The 18,612-nt window shown below is 41.0% G+C and overlaps 1 protein-coding gene across 4 annotated transcripts in view; it reads right to left on the reverse strand.

Annotated features, from left to right (window-relative positions):
- The window catches only part of LOC110522782 (bile acid receptor), a 31,014-nt gene extending 13,204 nt beyond the window's left edge, over positions 1–17,810 (reverse strand). The window contains exons 1-5 of one of the 4 annotated variants that reach the window (XM_036977453.2): positions 17,527–17,810; positions 13,856–14,039; positions 8,612–8,989; positions 6,176–6,316; positions 2,949–3,091 (exon numbers count right to left, since the gene is read on the reverse strand). In XM_036977453.2, the coding sequence (XP_036833348.2) occupies positions 2,949–3,091; positions 6,176–6,316; positions 8,612–8,989; positions 13,856–13,952 (759 nt within the window). In that variant the 5' untranslated portion in view covers positions 13,953–14,039; positions 17,527–17,810. Of the gene's footprint in view, positions 1–2,948; positions 3,092–6,175; positions 6,317–8,611; positions 8,990–9,790; positions 9,928–13,855; positions 14,040–17,526 lie in introns of those variants that run through there. The other 3 variants (XM_036977458.2, XM_021601242.3, XM_090230800.1) reach the window with 3 other exon arrangements.
- Positions 17,811–18,612: the final 802 nt, after the last annotated feature.

Raw genomic sequence — 18,612 nt, forward strand, 5'->3', positions numbered from 1 at the left:
TTACAGCAAACATGACGATAGTCTGGTTCAGGCATGAACAACACAAACAAGAATCCGACAAGGACAGGAACAAAAACAGAGAGAGATATAGAGGACTAATCAGAGGGAAAAAGGGAACAGGTGGGAAAAGGGGTGACGAGGTAGTTAGGAGGAGACAAGGAACAGCTGGGGGAAAGAGGGGGAGAAAAGGTAACCTAAAACGACCAGCAGGGGGAGACAGGGTGAAGAGAAAGGACAGAAACAAGACACAACATGACAATACATGACACATACGTATTGACTGAGCCGTTGAATTGCGACTCCAATTTGTCTCTGTACTGATGTTTTGCCTGTTTGATTGCCTTACGGAGGGAGTAACTACACTGTTTGTATTCAACCATATTACCAGTCACAGTGTGGTTAAATGCGATGGTTCGCGCTTTCAGTTTTGCCTTAATGCTGCCATCTATCCACGGTTTTTGGTTTGGGTAGGTTTTAATAGTCACAGTGGGAACAACATCCTTTATACACTTCCTGATGAACTTAGTCACCGTGTCAATGCAGATAGTCTGTAACAATGAATTAACTATTTAGCTGTCTTATGGCTATTAAGTAGTCGTATGGCTTGGGGGTAGAAACTGTTTTAAAGCCTGTTGGTCGGAGATCCGATGCTCCAGTACCATTTGCCGGACGGAAGCAGAGTGAAAAGTCTATAGCTGGGGTGGCTGATGTCTTGATGTCTTGCATTCCTCTGACACCTCCTGATGTAGAGGTCATGCCCTCTTCAAGAGGACAATGTGGACAATGTTAAGTCCTTAGTGATGTGGATGGCAAGGAATTTGAAGCTCTCGACCCGCTCCACTAAAGCCCCGTCAATGTGGATGGGGGCGTGCTCTCCCCTCTTTTCCTGTAGTCTATGATCAGTTCATTGGTCTTACTGATGTTGAGGGAGAGGGTCTTGTCCAGGCACCACACTATCAAATCTCTGATCTTCTCCCTGTAGGTTTTCTAATCGATGACGTGATCAGGCCTACCAACGAGTCGTGTGTGGCCATGCAATCATGGGTGAACAGGGAGTACAGGAGGGGACTAAGCACGCACCCCTGAGGGGCCCCCGTGTTGAAGATCAGCGTGGCAGAGGTATTGTTGCCTACCCTTACCACCTGGGCCGGCCGGTCAGGAAGTCCAGGATCCAGGTACAGAGGGATGTGTTCAGTCCCAGGGTCAAAAGCTTGGCGATGAGCTTGGAGGGGACTATGATTTTTAACGCTGAGCTGTAGTCTATGAACAGCTTTCTCACTTAGTTACAGCTCACACCCTGTCGTAAATTAAAGGAGATCCAGAGAACATCCCTCTCCAAATTAACACAGAAATGTTCCTTTGTCTCCAGATACTTTTCCCGCCAAAACTCTAAAACGTTCTAAAGCGAATACTAGAAAAATATTCCTAACAGAGAACGTGGGGAATGGTCAGTGTTGATCTAAATAATAATAATGTCATATGGGTTGTTCTTTTGTGATGTTGTAATTGTTTTTATAAAGGATACACTGTCATTTGAAAAGTATATACACTATCCAACCTTAATGTTGTATTTAAACAATGATGGACATATTTTTGTTAAGTTAGAAATGTGCTCTTAGGATCCATAAGAGAATTTGTCTCTTTTAACCTTTGCACAGTAAGTAATCACGCCCCGAGTGAGGTAAGAGAGTGTGTCAGCCTGACGGAACCACCCCTTTCGACTAGAGTGCATAAAATGATTGGTAAAGAAATGAACTTTTAGACCAGAACATCGCCAGGCTGCAGCTGTGTGTGTAAAGTGGTTTGAACCCTGAAAACCAACACGAGATGGAGAAGAAAACTCCCCTCTCAGACAATCACTGGTACGGCTGTTTAGCTGTCCTAGGAAAGTATCTAGAAAAGCACATTTAAGTGGGACTATTCTACTACAAACCAACGTATTCTGCTACTCTCACACACCCCTCTGGTAACATCGACACCATCGGCCTATCTTCCAAGGAGCATCTTCCAGAGTGAACAACAGTAGAAGCCGATGGGGAGGCCACCTTTTGGACAATCAGAGCCTTATAGGCGTGCTGCTGAAAGGCCCAACACCCTTCCTAGGGGGGGCTGGTTCCGACAGAGATCCACTGCGAACGAAGGCCTTTAAACGTAAATGCATTAATGATTTCTTACTCCAAATGGGCAGCCGTTCGTGTGCAAAGTATATGATTACTGTGAGAGTAGTTTCCTAATGTGTATCAATGATAAGTGTCTCTTTCTCTCTCTCTCAATCTCTCTCCATGTCATTGTGTAAGAAGCAGCCATATGTTGTCAGTCTGCTAAGGACCTTTTCCTAATGTATAAAGTGTGTATATTTATCCTATGTTACAATTTAGTTAGCTAGTAAATAAATAATTAAACCAATTTGTGTTGTACTGAATCAGAAGTAAGGCTGTTTTTTGTCAGATGCAAGAGGTTATGACTGTTCAGAATGATGATATGATAAGAGGTTGTGATTAATGTGTTGACTGTTTTATGGATGTAATAGGTCATTCTTTTAACAGCTGCTCTCGTGGTGCCCCGAATTCCTAATGAGTTAATTGTTACATGATTAATTTAATCAGGTAACAATTAAACATAGTTAGTTGATAAGATAAATAACAGTCATCAGATTAATGAAAGTAAAGTCACAACACAGGTTATCTTAGAGTTCTCGGGAATATAGACCATCAAACAAAAGCTACTTTTCTAACTTAAATTTTTTTTTTTTTTACATTTTTTATACAAAGGAAGGTCATTCAGGAAATGGTTAGTTTGTCTTTGTCTATAAACATCTAACACCATTTTCTAGTAAATAATTTTCTAATAAATAGTGTTCTGTATTTAGATTCCTTCACTGGGAATCACTGACACTCAAATTTTGAAGCACAAAAAACATACTAAAGAGCAAAAAGGGGAGCTTTTACCTTTGACAGTTTGGTGGTGGAAGTGACCTGCTTGCTGTCTCCGTTGTCTCCCCCCTCTGTCTCGTCCCAAGTGGACTCTCCTGGTGGGGCCTTGGTGTTTTTCCTCAGCCTTTTAGACTTACACTGGATCTCTGTCAGCAGACCTGTGGGCAGTGATGAAGGGTTCAAACACAATGTGTTGAAGGAGAATTTCACCCCTACTTGTTCAATAGTGATTTTCTTTGTGAATGCACCGTAGCCAGCCAGAAAAGGCCTGATGCCCAATGATACAGCAGGGTGTTTAATATTTTATTAAATTGGCTTTATAGTATAACTATGGGTTTGAGAAAGTTATTGAGCAAGTTTTGAACATTAATTCTCACCTAAGGTAAGAGGTTAGCTCAGATGTATAGTTCAGATAATTAGGGAACTCTTTTAGACATTATAACAAATTGAGAAATCCCCAGTAATATTCTAAATTATAAACCAGGTGGTTTGAGCCCTGAACGCTGATTGGCTGACGCGCGGGTTTACTCCTAACCCGCAGTCCCTGTGGATATGGGTTTAAGGTCATTAAATATTGTGTGGATGAAGGACGGGTGGGTGGCATAAAGAGAAATAAAGAGAAAGCAAAACCTTTAAAAATAGAAAAATGTATAATTATTGTGTTATAGGCTATATTGAGGTTTTTCTTTCATTATTTGAGGCTATTTGGCATTAGTGCATAAGCCTAAGCTTTAGGGCCTAACTGTACACATGCCAAATTATCCTACCCACCAATCACCAAATTATTTTGGGAACAGGCAGAAAAACTTAACATCAATCCACAGAGGCAAAAATGACAATGTCGGAGTTTAATTCAATAAGAGATAAGCTGCGAAAGGACAGTTTAAAATAAAGAGAAAGGAGGACCAGAAAAGTAATGGTTTGGTGAAGTGGTAAAAGAGGATGATAGCAGTGCTGCTATATTATGTGTGTTGATTGTGAGGCGCTATACAAATTTAACAGTCACAAGACAGGGACTTCCAATCGGCCTATGGCACGTCAAGGGAACAGTAGCCTACTGTTCAGGTGGGTTAAATGGGAACTGAGATCTGGACACTGACTGTAGGTCGATAACCCCTCACATAGCCTTAATATGAACTCCAGCAGAATTAAGCAGTTCTTGCTGTAAAATGATACACCAAATGTATGCCAAATTTTGACTCGTGAACAGGAGTAGAGAAATATGATTCATTTCTTTCAGTATCATGAGAGAATGTGAATGCTCAGTTAGCACCTCTACAGATGGTATCTATCTTTATCAGCATCATAAAAGCTGATAGTATTTCAACCACATAAAATATGCATCCATGCCGAACTGAAATCTTATCAGAAACATGTTGGGTCGTTTTCACAGCTTTCTATTTCCTTACAACCGGTCAAACTGATGTCATCTGCAAATTTTACACAGAAAATCTTTCCAGTATTTTTTTTGTTATTGCATTTTCTCCTGGGCCCCTAAACATATTTTCTCAGCGAAAGAAGATGAGAGAGAGAACTTTACCGATGTCAAATAAATTGAAGCATTCATTCTAGCGATTTTACATTATTCTGGTGAACAAGGGTTTATTTAGTCTTCTAGGGCAACACATAATGAAAGAAGAGAAGCTGCATGTATCTAATTATAGACAAGTTGCCTACCAAAGCAGAAGCATATATAAATCAGGCCCAAAAATCGTGCACCCCTGTCAAAACATTGTTCTGGCGTCTTTGACTGTAGCCCATAGCGCATTTTAGGGTCGGGTGCAAGCCTCAGATTTTCACTTTTTCACATATAGTCGGACGGTCGGTCGTGGATGGCTTATTAGCAATTGTGGGCAGGTGTGGGTGAACAAACAGCTGACTCCCCGCACCACAAACAAACCAAAAAATGTTACGTTGGTAAACAGTTTGTGGTACTGTATACAGTATGTCCAATATACCACGGCTAAGGACTGTATCCAGGCACTCTGCATTGTACGGTACATAAGAACAGCCCTTAGCCATGGTATATGGGCCATATACCACACCCGCTCATGCCTTATTCCTTAATTATACAACTCCTGTATTTTATGCAGCGAGAATGTTAATGCAGCGAGTGTGTTAATGGTGAACTCCGTCCACCTGCTCCCCTTGCCTGATACTCCAAATACACCCACCAATTGGGTCTCCTTAGTGGTAGGATTAGGCTAGAGGGAAGGACACAAAGATTTCATCATGACCATGTCTTTTTGATCAAGATTTACACCTTAATTTCCCCATTCTTCTTTTGTTCCTGCAAAAATACCTTATCTTCCAGTTGACTCTCCCTCTGCCTCTCCCTCCCTTGAATAGCAACAATGGTGAGACCTTTCTGTTGTGAGTGGTATGACACAACTGTCCCTCAGTGAAATTCAAAGCAGTCGTGTCAGAATCCAAAATGAGAGTTCTCTGCTATGATCTGAGAATGTCCCCAGCGCATTGAAAGAACATTATGATGATATCATACAGTCTGAATAGATAGTCAGGCTCACAGCTAGACACATGTCAATCTGAATCAAATACTGAGAGTGAGTGACTGTTTAACAATGTAATTTATATGGATACCTGAATGGTAAATGGATACATGAATGGTAAAATGCAATACTATTGAAGATATGCCCTGCAATTTGTTATATTGGCAAATAGCAGGTGCACTTCTTCTTAAAGGTCCTCTGAGATCTGCCAGTGCTTCAGTTGAATTAAAAGAAAGCGGTTGAATATGCATTTTTGTACGGGCAGGTACTATGGTACCATGTATCATGCGTTATTAAAACCTGCAGTGTAGTCTCTCAGGCAATAAATGCACGTAGAAGTAAATCAAAGAGCTGGTGTTATCACCAAATTCATTTTCTGACATTGGCAAGATAATCTGTTGCACATAAGAAATAGCAATATGCTTAGCAATGCAATAGGAGATGCATCTGTACCTACATGCATCTATGCATCTGCACCTACATGGATTCTGGAGTAAAGGCCATCAAGAGTGAAGAAACATGGGGGTTCCTTCAAATGTCATGACCACCTTTCTTGTTGAATCTTTCAGTAATGCTGCTTTATGGTTTCCCTTGACTCTTGGTCCCTTTCCTTATCAATAATACCAGTACCTCACAGACTGTACCATCAAGTGTGACATAATAGGTGCAGTATCCCATGATGATAAATGGAGAGATGCCAACAGCTGTTGGCGTGAGTGCTGATATACTCACATTCTGCCAGCATGCCCATCTCCTTGCACTTCCGGAGACGACACTCCTGGCACTTCCTGCGCATGTACATGTCCATCTCACAGGTCCCTTTACTCTTGCACTTGTAAACGGCGTTCTTTGTGATGCTCCGTCTGAAGAAGCCTAAAGGCAGTAATCAGAACAATTAGCCAGTGACCTCAGTCTTTGGTCATATGATGAAATACTAGTGGTATTATGTACTGTAAAGCAAATAACACCACTACAGATGCAGGATTAATTTGATCACTCTTTTGTTGCCGAGAATTTGGAGATGAGCTTTGTGATTTAATTAAATTCACTGAAAACCCACACAAACACAGTTATATTTATTGCATTGCACTTTACATGTAGCCTACTTTTGCCCAACTATATAGCCTAACCACCGATCAAGCAACATTATGGATTAATGTTCAAATCCTGTCGCTGGATTATTTTCCTGTAAAATATAGGTTGAATTAGGATCTGTATGTTGTAGAGGTGGACCGTGCCTTGGATCTCCCATAAATATAACCGCTAATGGAGTGATGGCATTGGTTTGTGGCTGATCTATGCCCTTGGTCTTGACCTATTCCCAATGGGTGCTTCAAACCATTAACATTAACCCCTTTCAAAAGGGCCACACAGTGTACAGTCCAGCTATGTCCTCCGTAAGGCAACCAAACAGGCAAAACGTCAGTACAGAAACAAAGTGGAGTCGCAATTCAACTGCTCAGACACGAGACGTATGTGGCAGGGACTCCAGACAATCATGGATTATAAAGGGAAAACCAGCCTCGTCATGGACACCGATGCATTCGCCCGCTCCAAGGAAAACACAGTGCTCCAGGCCATCAGACTGTTAAATAGTCACCACTAGCCGGACTCCGCCCAGTATTCTGCCCTGAACTTCAGAGTCTTGGTGGTTCCAAACTTCTTCCGTTTAAGAATGATGGAGGCCAATGTGTTCTTGGGGACCTTCAATGCTGCAGACAGGTTTTGTTAGCCTTCCCCAGATATGTGCCTCGACACTATCCTGTCTCGGAGCTCTACGGACAATTCCTTCGACCTCATGGCTTGGTTTTTGGTCTGACATGCACTGTCAATTGTGGGACGTTATATAGACAGGTTTTGTGCTTTTCCAAATCATGTCCAATCAATTGAATTTACCACAGGTGGACTCCAATCAAGTTGTAGAAACATATCAAGGATGACCAATGGAAACAGGATGCACCTGAGCTCAATTTTGAGTCTCAGAGCAAAGGGTCTGAATAGTTATGTCAAAGTATTTCTGTTTTTTATTTTTAATACATTATCAAAAAAATCTAAAAACCTGTTTTAGCTTCGTCATTATGGGTTATTTTGTGTAGATTGATGAGAAAAATGTCTAATTGTAAAAATGTGCAAAAAGTGAAGGGGTCTGAATACTTTCCGAAAGCACCGTATATATTTATATTGCGCAGTCTGACATTGCTCTTGCTAATATTTCTTTATTTCTTAATCATTTTATGTATTTTTGGGATTTGCGTGTATTGTTTTGTATTGTTAGGTATTACTGCACTGTTGTAGCTAGAAACATCAGCATTTTTCTACACCCGCAGTAACATCTGCAACATATGTATACAGCCCAATAACATTTTATTTTTACACTAATTACCAGTGTGAGAAAGATGCCCCCTAAGAGCCTTATTGGACTGGTTTCATACAGTGGGCACACAATCGATAGCTTGGAACAGGTAACTAGACATTCAAGTGCAAGGAGATGAGTACAACGACACACATTAACATTGCTTAGCTCCTGGTTCCCTACGCCATTATAGAGTGGAACGCGTAGAGGGAGTTAAATGCGGAGGGTGAACCGACGAGACAACTGAACCTCAAACCTACGCTCAGATACGAGGCAGAAGAGCCCAGTGACCGCAACCATAACATCCATTCACCTGAGGATTTACAAGAAATAGAGTAGAAATGCTGTCATTTAGAAGGTTAGGGAGGTGTTGTTGTGATTCTTCATGTTGAGTGTCACAGCTCGTCATTTTTACATGGAGACGTTCAGTAAAGTCATGCTGCTTACTCCTGACACTGAGTCCAGAGACAGTTCATTCATTCATCCTCGTCATGACGAAATATCATACTGATCACCTTCTGGATGTTTGTCATACTAGTGGGCTACTCTGTAGACATCATATTACATTATAGAATATCCCAACTATATTCAGATTACAATACTGTTCTAGCAATAGCTACAGAGCAAAACCAGAAGTGATCAACACAGGGTTTAGAAAAAGTGAGCCCATCCATAGAGTGGTTTCTCAAGTGTTGAATGTAGAAGATGCTCTTATTTGGATCTATGTTGTAGAAGACGGTGAAGACCTGTAGTCCGTAACACTTCAATGTCTACAGCTATGATAAAGATGTAGCACACTTAACCACTGCAATTACCTTTACACCCCTCACAGGTGAGAGCGTTATAGTGGTACCCAGATGCCTTGTCCCCACACACCACACACAGCTCCTCCCCTTTGACCCTGCCTGCATGGGAAGTGTGCCTGGTCCTCTTGCACACCGCAGGCACTATGGCGGATGCCTCTTCCATTTCAACATCGTAGCTACCCTCCAGGGGTTCTTTCCTCAGTTCATACATCTCTGTGGGTGAGTACCACTCCTCAACGCTGTATTGGGGGTAGTAATTCTGATTGGAGTAGTATGGAGGGGAGGACATGGTGGGCTCCACCGAGGGGTATTGCATGCTGGGATAGTTGGTGAAGGATAAGACCTCTTGGTCCTGGAGCAGAGGGCTCCCTTGATCTGCCAGAATATCTGAGAGGAGAAAAGAAAGACGCATAGATGAACTTATCGTATCACTGATTAGAAGTGTTGGCTAAAGTTACTTTTAGCCAACTAAAAAGTCAGCTTGGCTTCGGCATGGTTCAGAAAATCCACAATAGCTACACATTTCACAAGCCAATAACTCCTGTGCTCTCCCAAGGATAGTGTAGTACGACTGTCAAAATCACTTTCCAGCTGTTACAGTAGTATTAGATAGTGACTTAATCTGAGTATTTAAACATTAACATAACAGGGGATAGTAACCTACATAAACCCAGGCATAAATAACCTCACACTCTCACAGAACACACTGTCACAGCAGATTGACGGGACGGCTTGAGCTTTCCAGCTATTCTCCAAAGAGATAATAGTACTTATCTTATTTATGTTTTACATATATTGATATTTCACAATGCTTTATCATCAGTGTCATACATTATAATAATGATATTTATATTATGTGGGCATGAATCCTTGAAGGTCAGCTAGCATTGGAACCAGTTCACATCACTTTTATTCATTCAAATACATTAAGGTAAAAGGAAATACTGGAACACAAAAAAAGCTGCTGGAATGTAGCCGTACAGTTCTATAGGGTTGAGTTTATCCAAACTCATTTTATAATACACATAATCCAAGCTGACACAATAAGATCGACAGGCATGAGATTCTGACCTGAAGATTTGTTCTAATCTAGACCATGGCCATCTCAGGGTGACCCAGCACACCCAGGTCTCTCTCTCTTTCTCTGACCACCTGAAAAGTAATCCCCCTCTGCGGCTCTACTCTTACCTTTGACTTCTTCTACCTCAGCATACCTCCCTCTATTATCTTTGTCAATGGAACTTCTCCAGAAGAATTCGGTACAGGAGTCCTAGAACAGAACACCTTGGTGCTTGTTTGAGGTCTGACTTAGGAGTGCCAAATGGGAGCAAAGGTTGCCATGGCTACTTATTAACCTGACAGACATTTCTGCCCATCATTACAGGTAGTTGGTTCCGTAATGTGTAAAGTCACTTTGACATCTGGCTTGTGTGACTGGCTGCTACTGCCTGAGGTGTAATGTGTGTCAGAGCTGGCCACTGGATCGCCTGATCCCAGATCTGCATGTTCCAACTCTCCTAACAATCATTGCCATGCCATGTGTACAGTGAATTCAGGGCAGGTTATGCAAATCTTTGAGTTAATAAAGTTGCATACAAATATGGTCTCTTTTTTCCATTCTTGAGAAAGGCATCTCCAAAATGCAGGTGTTTTAGCCTAGCTTAGTGCTTTCTGTGGTGGTGATGAGGCAGCCAGTGGAAAATACAGAGCATAGGGGTTAGTAATGTACTCTAGTTGCACCGTGATTGGCTCAGAGTTCCATCACTCATGTGGACACTGCGCCACTGCAAAATCTACAGAGAGAGCTCGAAAATTCAAGCCTCTTGGTTGCTGCCATAGATATACATTAGAAGTGCCCATCCAAGAAGGCTCAAGTTAATTGGCCACAGATAAAATGACATTAAATCATGTTATATCTACCGTAGCTTTGATTGGACTGATCATGTCAACATCATTCTTTCAAAAGCTTAGCTAGCAAGATAGACAAGCAGTCATCATCATGAATCAAGTTGACAATCGACTGGCGAATCCTTTTCAATCCTTATCATATCAAGAGAAATGATAGATAAAACAGATCGGTGCTCATCGGCCATTGGACATAAACATTATACAACAGTTGGAAATCACAAATTCAACAATGAGTGGTTTGGAAGGAATCAGTGGCTAACTGCAAGCGTTGCAAAGCAATCACTAGCCTGCTGTTCAGTGGAGTGGCTGTATGGTCCCAAGTCTAAGACTAAGGGTCTCTTTTCCAAGCTAAAAGGATAAACATTCACATGCAACACCATCGTCCATTAAAGGTTGAATGCATTGGCCATGCTGTCAATCCAGCATGGCTTCTGCCACGTTTAAAACAACTGGAAACTCGGAACTGGGAAATCTCAGACGTCAGTGTGTTCAAGACAACTCTTACTGAGAAAATACGTTTTGAACTGTCATCCAACTCAGAATTCCAAGTCGGGAACTCTGACCTCTTTCTAGAGCTCCAACCTGAAGATCACTGAAGTCAGGATTCAACCTTGTTTCTTTCTGAGTTCCCAAAATGTCTAGAAAGCACCAAGAATCCAGAGAAAGACAGACTTTGATGACAAAGTTTGACGACTAAATTTGCAGACGAAGGACCTCTGCACCACTTTCCTGTTCAAGTGAGCACAGCACAACAAGGTGAGTCCAAAAATTTATTGTATGCTGCTGCAAAAATGATGTAATATGCCAGGGAGATATCTATACTGTAGCTAAGAAAGTAATACTAAGTGTATGTCGTGTAGTAATCTGTTGGTAGCCCATGTGTTTCACCCTAATAAGTTGGTCCCTTTCCTCCTCACAACTTAGCCTACTGTTCTGACTTGGTGGTGCACATGTAGCCTATAGCCTGGTTTAGAGAAATGTCATCATTGAATATTGTATGAGCTCTCATTGTCTGCTTATAGGCCCCCTTTATTTATCCTTTGTACATCTCAATTGTCAGTAGAAACTACATTTGTTTAAGCAAGTCAGCCATATCAGCTATATTTTTTTTAAAGTCAGTAAAGTAGGCTGAATTAACTGTTTCACTGAGAGACGAGGCTCCGTTGATAACCAGGTGTAGCAGTGGTAAGGATTCAATCCATGGTGCTGAAAAGAAAGCTCTGCTGTTGGGACAGCTTTGTGTAGGGCCTAACAGTTTGTGGGCATCGTTTGCCACCGTTATAGTGCAATTAATGTATTGTTTAGTGTTGTGTTGTGTAGTGGCTTTGCTGGCATGCATAAAAAAAAGAAGCCTTTGCCCCACCAAGGGGGCAAAAATCGCCATTGCATGTGCATATACTGTTACAGTTGAAGTAGGAAGTTTACATACACTTAGGTTGGCGTCATTAAAACTCGTTTTTCAACCACTACACAAATTTCTTGCTAACAAATTATAGTTTTGGCAAGTCGGTTAGGACATCTACTTCGTGCATCACACAAGTATTTTTCCAACAATTGTTTACAGACAGATTATTTCACTTATAATTCACAGTATCACAATTCCAGTCAGTCAGAAGTTTACATACACTAAGTTGACTGTGCCTTTAAACAGCTTGGAAAATTCCAGAAAATGATGTCATGTCTTTAGAACCTTCTGATAGGTTAATTGACATAATTTGAGGTGTTTTTTAAAATGTATTTTACCTTTATTTAACTAGGCAAGTCAGTTAAGAACAAATTCTTATTTTCAATGATGGCCTAGGAACAGTGGGTTAGCCTGTTCAGGAGCAGAATGACAGACTTGTACTTTGTCAGCTCGGGGATATGAACTTGCAAACTTTCCATTACTAGTCCAACGCTCTCACCACTAGGCTACCCTGCCGCCCTGTACCTGTGGATGTATTTCAAGACCTACCTTCAAACTCAGTGCCTCTTAGCTTGACATCATGGGAAAGTCAAAAGAAATCAGCCAAGACCTCAGAAAGAAAAATGTACCTCCACAAGTCTGGTTCATCCTTGGGAGCAATTTCCAAATGCCCGAAGGTACCATGTTCATCTGTACAAACAATAGTACGCAAGTACAAACACAATGGGACCACGCAGCCGTCATACCGCTCAGGAAGGAGACGCATTCTGTCTCTTAGAGATGAATGTACTTTGGTGCGAAAAGTGCAAATCAATCCCAGAACAACAGCAAAGGACCTTGTGAAGATGCTGGAGGAAACAGGTACAAAAGTATCCATATCCACAGTAAAACGAGTCCTATATCGACATAACCTGAAAGGCCAATCAGCAACGAAGAAGCCACTAATCCAAAACCGCCATAAAAAAGCCAGACTACAGTTTGCAACTGTAACTGGGGACAAAGATGGTACTTTTCGGAGAAATGTCCTCTTATTTGATGAAACAAAAATAGAACTGTTTGGCCATAATGCCCATTGTTATGTTTGGAGGAAAAAGGGGGAGGCTTGCAAGCCAAAGAACACCATCCCAACTGTGAAGCACGGGGATGGTAGCATCATGTTGTGGGGGTGTTTTGCTGCAGGAGGGACTGCTGCACTTTCCAAAATAGATGGCATCATGAGATGGAAAATTATGCGGATATATTGAAGCAACATCTCAAGACATCAGTCAGGAAGTTAAAGCTTGGTTGCAAATGGGTCTTCCAAATGGACAATGACCCCAAGCATACTTCCGAAGTTGTAGCAAAATGGCTTAAGGACAACAAAGTCAAGGTATTGGAGTGGCCATCACAAAGCTCTAACCTCAATCCTATAGAAAATTTGTGGGCAGAACTAAAAAAGCGTGTGCGAGCAAGGAGGCCTACAAACCTGACTCAGTTACACCAGCTCTGTCAGGAGGAATGGTTACAAAATTCACCCAACTTATTGTGGGAAGCTTGTGGAAGGCTACCTGAAACGTTTGAGCCAAGTTAAACAATTCAATGGAAATGCTACCAAATACTAATTGATTGTATGTAAACTTCTGACCCACTGGGAATGTGATGAAAGAAATAAAAGCTGAAATCAGTAATTTCTCTCTACTATTATTCTGACATTTCACATTCTTAAAATAAAGTGGTGGTCCTAACTGACCAAAAACTGGACATTATTATGAGGATTAAATGTCAGGAATTGTGAAAAACTGAGTTTAAATGTATTTGGCTAAGGTGTATGTAAACGTCTGACATCAACTGTATATAATACACTGCATATTATGTATTGCTTGACGAAAATATTAGGAGGAGTTAGATGAAGCACATACAGTACTGATCTGGGTCCAGGCTCGTCACTGGAGGTTGCTTACCAAAGAAGTGTGAGTTCTCGGACAATGGGAATCCATCGTTGTGTGGGATCTGTAGTGGTCCCACCACATTTACTTCGGGGCCCACCCACTCATTCATTCACAAATCTGGATGGACCTCAGCTCAGAATAAAGATGATGGAAGTAAATTATTTCCAGTCCAATCCTGTAAGAAACGAAGATACACCTAGACACAACGTTAGTGTGAGTTTAACATTTTGTTAAGCAGCTTTGTCATACAGTAGCTTACCTGTTAAATACCTCACAGACAACTCTTTAGCCCTTGCAAAAGTTTTCGGACCCCTTGGATTTCTTCACATTTTATTGTTTTACAAAGTGGGATTAACCAATTACAGTCCAAGCCCTGCCGGATATGTACAGAATAAAAATATTCCAAACATGCATCTTGTATGCAACAAGGCACTAAAGTAATACTGAAAAAAAAACACAACAAATGTATACACTTTTTGGATTAAATGCAAAGCCTTGTGTTTGGGACAAATCTAACACAACACTTCAATGAGTAACTGACTCCTTATTTTCAAGCATGGCTGTGACTGCATCCTGGTATGTGTATGCTTGACATCAGCAAATACAGGCAGAGTTTTTATTTTATAAAAATAAATGAATGGACCAAAACACAGGCAAAATCTCAGAGGAAAATCTGCTTTAGTCTGCTTTACACGAGAGACTGGGAGAGGAATTCACCTTTCAGCAGGACAATAACCTACAACACAAATCTACACTGGAGTTGCTTATCAAGAAGACATTGAATGTTCCTGAGTGGCCAAGTTACAGATTAAATATGTTTAAATCTGCCAAGGTACAGATAAAATACATTTTATGCAACGGGTGGGTCTAATCCTGAATTCTGATTGGTTAAAACCGCATTCCATCCGATGTCTATTGCACAAGTTTCCATCGGCTAAATCTATGATGTTAAAATGTCTATTTACTCTGTTCCATCTGACTGCGCAATCCACTGTCTCATCAGCCCAGCCAGGCTACTTATAAACTTGATCTCCACATTTTATTGTGTTACAGCCTGAATTTAATTTGGATGAAATTGAGATTTTATGTCACTCGCCTACACAAAATACCCCATAATGTCAGACAGGAATGATGTTTTTAGATAATTTTTACAAATTAATAAATAATGTAAGTATTCAAACCCCTTTGTTAGGTTAAAGAGTAAACATTTGCTTAACAAGTCACATAGTGACTTGAATTGACTCACTCTATGTGCAATAATAGTGTTTAACCTGATTTTTAATGACTACCTCATCTACGTACCCCACACATACAATTATCTCAGAGGTCCCTCAGTTGAGCAGCGAATTTCAACCTGCTACAGTATTTATACCCCTTGACTAATTCAACAATTTGTTGTGTTACAGCCTGAATTCAAAATTGATTACAAAAATGTTTTCCTCACCCAGCCATTTTCAAGTCTTGTCATGTATTTTTAAGCTGCAACTACTGTAGGCCACTCAGGAACATTCAATGCAGTCTTAGTAAGCAACTCCAGTGTATATATTGCCTTGTGTTTTAGGTTATTGTCCTGCTGAAAGGTGAATTTGTCTCCCAGTGTCTGTTGGAAAGCAGACTGAACCAGGTTTTCCTTTAGGATTTTGCCTGTGCGCTTAGCTGTATTCCATGTATTTTTATCCTAAAAAAACTCCCTAGTCCTTGCCGATGACAAGCATAGCCATAATATGACACAGCCACCACCATGCTTGAAGATATGAAGAGTGGATTTTCCCGAAACATAACATTTTTTGGCTCCCGAGTGGCGCAGAGGTCTAAGGCACTGCCTCTCAGTGCTTGAGGCGTCACTACAGACACCCCGATTAGAATCCAGGCTGTATCACAACAGGTCGTGATTGGGAGTCCCATAGGGTGGCGCCCAGCATCGTCCGTCATTGTAAATAAGAATTTGTTCTGAACTGACTTGCCTGGTTAAATAATTAATAAAATAAAAATTATATTCAAGACATAAAGTTAATCTCTTTGCCACATTTCTACTGTTTTACTTTATTGACTTACTGCGAACAGGATGCTTTTGTTTTGGAATATTTGTATTTTGTACAGTCCTTTTCACGTTGTCATTTAGGTTAGTATTGTGGAGTAACTACAATGTTGTTGATCCAGCCTCAGTTTTCTCCTATTACAGCTATTAAGCTCTGTAACTGTTTTAAAGTCACCTTTGGCCTTTGGTGAAATCCCTGAGCGTCTTCCTTCTACTCCTGCAACTGAGTTAGGAAGGACGCCTGTATCTTTGTAGTGACTGAGTGTATTGATGCACCATCCAAAGTGTAATTAATAACCTCACCATACTCAAAGGGATATTCAATGTCTGCCTTTTTTCTTATTAACCATCTAACAATAGGTGACCTTCTTTGCGAGGCATTTGAAAACCTCCCTGGTCTTTGTGGTTGAATCTGTGTTTGAAATTCACTGCTCGACTGAGGGACCTTACAGATAGTTGTGTGTGGAGTGCAAAATCATGTTAAACTAGGGTCTCCAACAGGTTGATCGCAAGCTACCAGTCGCTCTCAGCCCACCTATGATTAGCTCCCCAAACAATTCTGAAAGTACATGCAATTTTCACATGTTCCACTGCAAATTGTCATTAACAAATCTCACAAGTATTAGACACTGCAAGCTCCCAGCTACTATCTAATCAATGCAACGCTGACATTATCCCACCCCCGGTTAGCCACTATTGGCTTAAAATGCCAAACCCAGCACAATAGCTGCCAATTCATTTCCAGCAATATTTCCCCTGTATGTCTGTGTGGTGCGCATGTATTTCTTTCACTTATTTCTGTGTGTAGCCAGCTGATATGATAACCATCTTGTGGGTTGACAGACAGTCATTTCCCCAAAACCTTCTCAGTTTAATGTTTACTGTAAAGTAGGCATACCTGGCAGAAGTATATCATCAGGAAGTAAATCATTTTGATATATTACTTGGTATTTGCTAACTTTGCCATGAAATGAGCAACAGCATTACAGAACCATCACTAGACTGGCACATTAGACAACACATTCCTCACCTGCTAAATTCACAATTAAACGGGAATTACACAAAAAACTCCTAATATTGATGTTTATCTTCCAGACCTAAAAATAAATACTTAGATGTGATTTAAGTATTGACATGGACTCAGACTTCTTGTCTTGTGTTATGTGATGTTTCCCTTATTGCTGTAAGCATAACCACAATGTACCCAACACAACAAATCCAAAACAATTATTTTGACGAGTATTCCCTTTAGGTTATATTCTGTATTAAATGAGGTCTGTTCCTGTGCAGTACATTCAGAATTAAAGAGATCCTTGAGGGTTGCTAGTCTATTCCTCTGTTATCACAGTAAAATGAACACAGTGATTTCCCCAAACTTTTCCATGGTCTCCCTGAATGTTACTGACTAACAGCACCCATGGTGACGTTAACTGACACCATCATGCAGTGAGCAGAGAGGAGGTAAATCACCATGTGAACCACTGGTTTTATAAATCGCACCTGACATAGCTTTAATTAATTAGCCAGGGCTAATTTCCCCAGAGATTAAACAACAGCCCACATGAAGACCCCAACAAGGGCCTCCAGGCCAGTTTGTCAGCCCACACAAAGAATCAACCTGTCCCTCTCTATCATTCTCTCTTACCGTATTCTTTCCTGTTGATTTCCCCAGTGTAAGTCCAGTCTAGTCCCAGCCTTCACCCTCTCTCTCTGATCTCCACATTGTAAAGTACAGCACCATCAATATTTGCTCATGAGCATCTAGCTGCTCCTGGCTGTCTGGGGTTGCAGGGAGAGTATGTGTGACTGGCTGGGGTCATGGAGAAAGGGGACAGTGGTTATTAATTAAGCTGTCCATTCCTCTCCATGAACGCACTACCCCTCTTCCCCCTCCTCCCACCTCCTCCCATCCCCCCCAAAATCCTCCTCATTCAGCAAAGCAATCTGGCAGCCATGTGTACTCCCTAACACAGAGAAAACCAGACCAGAACCCCCCCCCCCCCCCAAAAAAGCACACACACACACATGCACACACACGCTAACACACATTAGTCACAGGCAACTTGGTCTTGGATAAGGCACAAGTGATCAAGCAGAGAGCCAACCCATTAGGCAAAAACTAGTCAAATCATTTCAACCAAAGAAATCAATGAGATGACCTTGAATCAACGTGGATAACTGATTGGATTTGCAAAAATGAATCAACTTAAGGGCAATTTGTATTTTTTTCACCCAACCTTTGACCTAAATCCAATGACATGGTGATATTTTTTGTTGATTTCATGTTAAATTCACATTAGTCGAAAACTTAACCAAATATGAATCAAAACTAGATGTTGAACTGAAGTCTGTGCCCAGTCGGGAAGGCATTCATTAGATGGATCATGTTTTTCATAAATCATAACTAACACAAATATTATATGATGCTGTGTTTATAAGGGAAAGTTTAATCTTCACCTCAGCACAATGTCTATAGGTAGCCATAATGGAATTGCTCTCCTGACTAGGCCACCTAATTGTCAGGTGTACATGTAGTATGGAAGCAAGAGCACTATACATGTTGATGGAATGCAAAGAGAACAGCTAAAGTAGGAAAATATAACAGTATCGGGAAATAGCTATTGTAGTACTGAATAAAACTAAGATTTATTTTGCAGGATCCTCTTCATGAGACATTGTTCTCAGAAGGGTGTCTTGCTTTGTGGCCTGGTTTTAATTTGTTTAGCCAATG

Source organism: Oncorhynchus mykiss, chromosome 1, assembly GCF_057628025.1.
Source record: "Oncorhynchus mykiss isolate SJ-2025 chromosome 1, ASM5762802v1, whole genome shotgun sequence".
In the NCBI taxonomy this organism is placed as follows: Eukaryota; Metazoa; Chordata; class Actinopteri; order Salmoniformes; family Salmonidae; genus Oncorhynchus; species Oncorhynchus mykiss.